General features: G+C 32.7%; 1 protein-coding gene across 2 annotated transcripts in view; it reads right to left on the bottom strand.

Moving 5' to 3' along the window:
- Positions 1-699: 699 nt before the first annotated feature.
- LOC110425569 (putative disease resistance protein At1g50180) overlaps positions 700-3,310 on the bottom strand; it is a 4,600-nt gene continuing 1,989 nt past the window's right edge. The window contains exon 2 of one of the 2 annotated variants that reach the window (XM_021440481.1): positions 700-1,974. In XM_021440481.1, coding sequence (XP_021296156.1) covers positions 893-1,974 — 1,082 coding nt within the window. In that variant the 3' untranslated portion in view covers positions 700-892. Of the gene's footprint in view, positions 2,227-3,310 lie in introns of both variants that reach the window. The other variant, XM_021440480.1, reaches the window with a different exon arrangement.

The following is a 3,310-nucleotide window of genomic DNA, read 5'->3' as shown; positions in this document are numbered from 1 at the left end:
TTTTAATTTATTTAGAGATAAATTATGATAACTCATTGAAAATATTTTGATTAGCCGAACTTTGAGTCCTTGAATTTTGATTGGCCGAAGTTAGGTGTTATCTCTAAATTATCTTAATTTATTTAGAGATAAATTAAATAATCTAATTTGATTTTTATCTCTAAATTAATATAATTATTAGAGATAATTTAAATGACCAATAATTAAATTTTGATTGGTCAAAATTATGAAGATTATCTGCAAATTATTTTTATTTATTTAGAGATAACTTGGATGACCAACAACTAACTTTTGATTGGTCAAAATATAAATATTATCTCTAAATTATTTTGATTTATTTAGAGATAATATGGATGATCAATAACTAATTTTTGATTGGTATAATTTAAATATTATCTTCAAATAATCTCAAGAGATAAATATATACCAATAGGTAAATTGGTTCAACTATATATCTTTAAAATAATCTAACGAATAAATTGATTATTTTATAATTAATTATATGGTTAAGATATTATTAAATCCATATAGCGGCACGTAATTGGATGATAATTTTTTTCTTCTATATAGAAAAATATATAATTAATGCAATACATTAACCTAAATCGAGATTTTTAATTTTAAATTCAATAATGCAGCAAAAAAATACAGAACAAATATAAAGGAAAGATAACCCATACAATTATTCCTTTCTAAAAATAGAAAAAACCGACAAAGTTACTTTATTGATGAAATTAAAATTAGAGCGAGCACACCAAATAAGAAACAAGCAGTAAACACTTAGAAAAATACATCACTCAAAGTAGTGCAGGACAGGAAAAACTAAAGAAAATGATAACAGCGTACGTAGATGTAAAGCAAAGCATCCTTTTCAAAGCAAGTCGAAGCCCATTTAGAAGGCATTGGTACCCCTCTCATACACCTTTTTCCCATGTAGTTTCAACTTGCAGAGGCGAGGGCAGCATGCAGCAACCTTTTGTACATCAAGGGTAGTGTTGAAGGATCTCCATTTTGGCTTTATTATCAAGGAGCGAAGGTGATTAAATGTAACAGTTCCGGGTTCGAAAATCTCCTGGAATGATCCTAAGGAGGCCTCATCCTCTATAACGATCACCAATTTTCTGAGATTTGTCAATGTGACGAGATCTTTTACATCTGCATGGCGTGAAGGGAAGTTAAATAGTGTCTGCAGGTTGCTAAGATTAGCAAATAGAAGTTTTTCTGTGTCATCGCCACAGTCAGGAGGGAGATACAGATGCCTCAGTCGTTGCATCTTCCAAAACACATCGGGCATTCTTGATGTTGAATAACGACGATCAAGATACAGAGTCAACAAGCAGCTCAAGTCACCCATCGATGACGGAAGTTCTCCAATCCAGGCCGATGCTACATTTAGGAGTCTTAAATGGACTAGTTTTCCTATTTCGTCAGGTATTTTAAAACCCTTAACATTTTCAAGATCTAAGACTCGAAGCAACTTGAACTTATTGACCATGGAATCCATTAGCTCCTGACTTATTCCACTATGTTCTTGTAAGGAGAAGCCTAATATAGACCTAATGGGAGGATACTGTTCAGTTTCCAATCCAATACACCCACTAAAGTTCCTCAAATTAACCGAAAGTCTGCGAATTCTACCAGCTGGCTTCACCTTGGTTGTGATAGATTGAAAAAAATCATTGTGCTTGTTTTTATCATTAAGGTTGATAACATCACAAATGTCTTCCTCTTGAGCCCTCGACAAACAAAGATCTCGCATCAAATCATGCATGCGGCAAGTCTTAATCCTCCCAGTTGGACTTCTTTTTTCTATTTGAACCATGTACCTTTCAGCCATTTCATCTAAGTAACGATAAGCAACGTCCTCCATTGTCTCTTCCCCTTCATAACCGGAAACAGGTGGAATCATACCTTCCGCTACCCACAAGTTAGTCAATTTCTTTACAGATATCAGAAAATCCTCTGGGAATGTGCCTAGATAAAGGAACAATGGTTTCAGTCGTTGTGGCAAATCATCATAACTTAAAACGAGCACTTCAGGAATTGAGAAGCTTTCGTCTTGGCGGTTCAAATATGATTTAATATTTTCATGGACTTTATCCCACTCATCAAATGTTTGCTTTGTGGACAAAAGACCCCCAAGCACAATGATGGCTAATGGCAAACCCTTGCAATGTTTCACCATCTCCTTCCCTAACTTTTCCAAACCATAACCGTTTCTCGCAGCTGCAAGGACAAGTTTAAATTAAAATTTAAGATTACCGACAACTTGGCTAATGAGGTTTGTCTCAATAATAAGGAAGAGGTCTAGAAATTTGTGAATTCCAGGTTGAAGTCTCATGATATAACTCGAATTTATGCAACTTTACGCTTAATTTGTTCGTCTGACTTGCATGCTAGTTTCTTCTACTAGACATATGTTAAAAGTTTTTTATTATAATTGTAACTGTTATTTATTTATTTTTGAAAGGATAATTGTAACTTTTATTGATACATGTAATTTAATTAAAACAATTTATGGAGTGCTTATAAGTTGAAATGTTAGATTTTCTCATATAATCAGGTGTGGATTTACCTTATTTAATTTATTTTACCTGTTATATATATATATATATATATATATTTAAAGATTGTTGATGATGGAGTAAGGGATAATGCTTTGATGATGGAGCAGGGGAGAAATAAAGTAAGAGAAAAATATGGTGGAAGATGGAGGGATAGATGATGTTCTAGGCCTAGAATAGATTGGAGTAATAAAGAGTGTTATTGTTCTCATAAGATTGAACACATAAAACTTATTTCAAGATGTTAAACAGAGGATATGAAAAATTTCATGAAAGCTAAAGGAAAGGAGAATGGGAAGAATAAAGCTATGGCATCATCTGCCAATGAAGTTTTGATGGTTCAAGAGAAAAATAAAAATTCAAAAATTCTATGCTTGTGGTTTCGGACTCTTCATGTTCCCAACATATATGCACAAGAAAACAATTGTTTTTGAAACTTGAGAAGTGTGAGACACGGATTTACATATGGTCGTGTAAAGAGAAAATCGAAAGTATTGCTTGTGTAAAGATTTGCTTGCATATGGTCGTGTCAAGATACTTCAAAATGTGAGGTATGGTCCAAACTTTTCAGTAAATTTAATTTTTCTTGGAAAAGTTAGACAGTTTAGGTTATGGATATTCTGCTTTAAGTGGTGGTTAAAAATTATAAAAGGTTTGATGATTGTAATCAAGGGAACGGAGAAGAATTCAAGAATTTGGTATAAGTTGATTGGAAGCGCAATCAAGAGAAATGGGTTGATATATAT

Source organism: Theobroma umbraticum, unplaced genomic scaffold (assembly GCF_002168275.2).
Source record: "Theobroma umbraticum cultivar Fairchild unplaced genomic scaffold, ASM216827v3 scaffold_81.0, whole genome shotgun sequence".
In the NCBI taxonomy this organism is placed as follows: domain Eukaryota; kingdom Viridiplantae; phylum Streptophyta; class Magnoliopsida; order Malvales; family Malvaceae; genus Theobroma; species Theobroma umbraticum.
The sequence above is the reverse complement of the archived record's forward strand: the minus strand, read 5'-3'. Positions and strand labels throughout refer to the sequence as shown.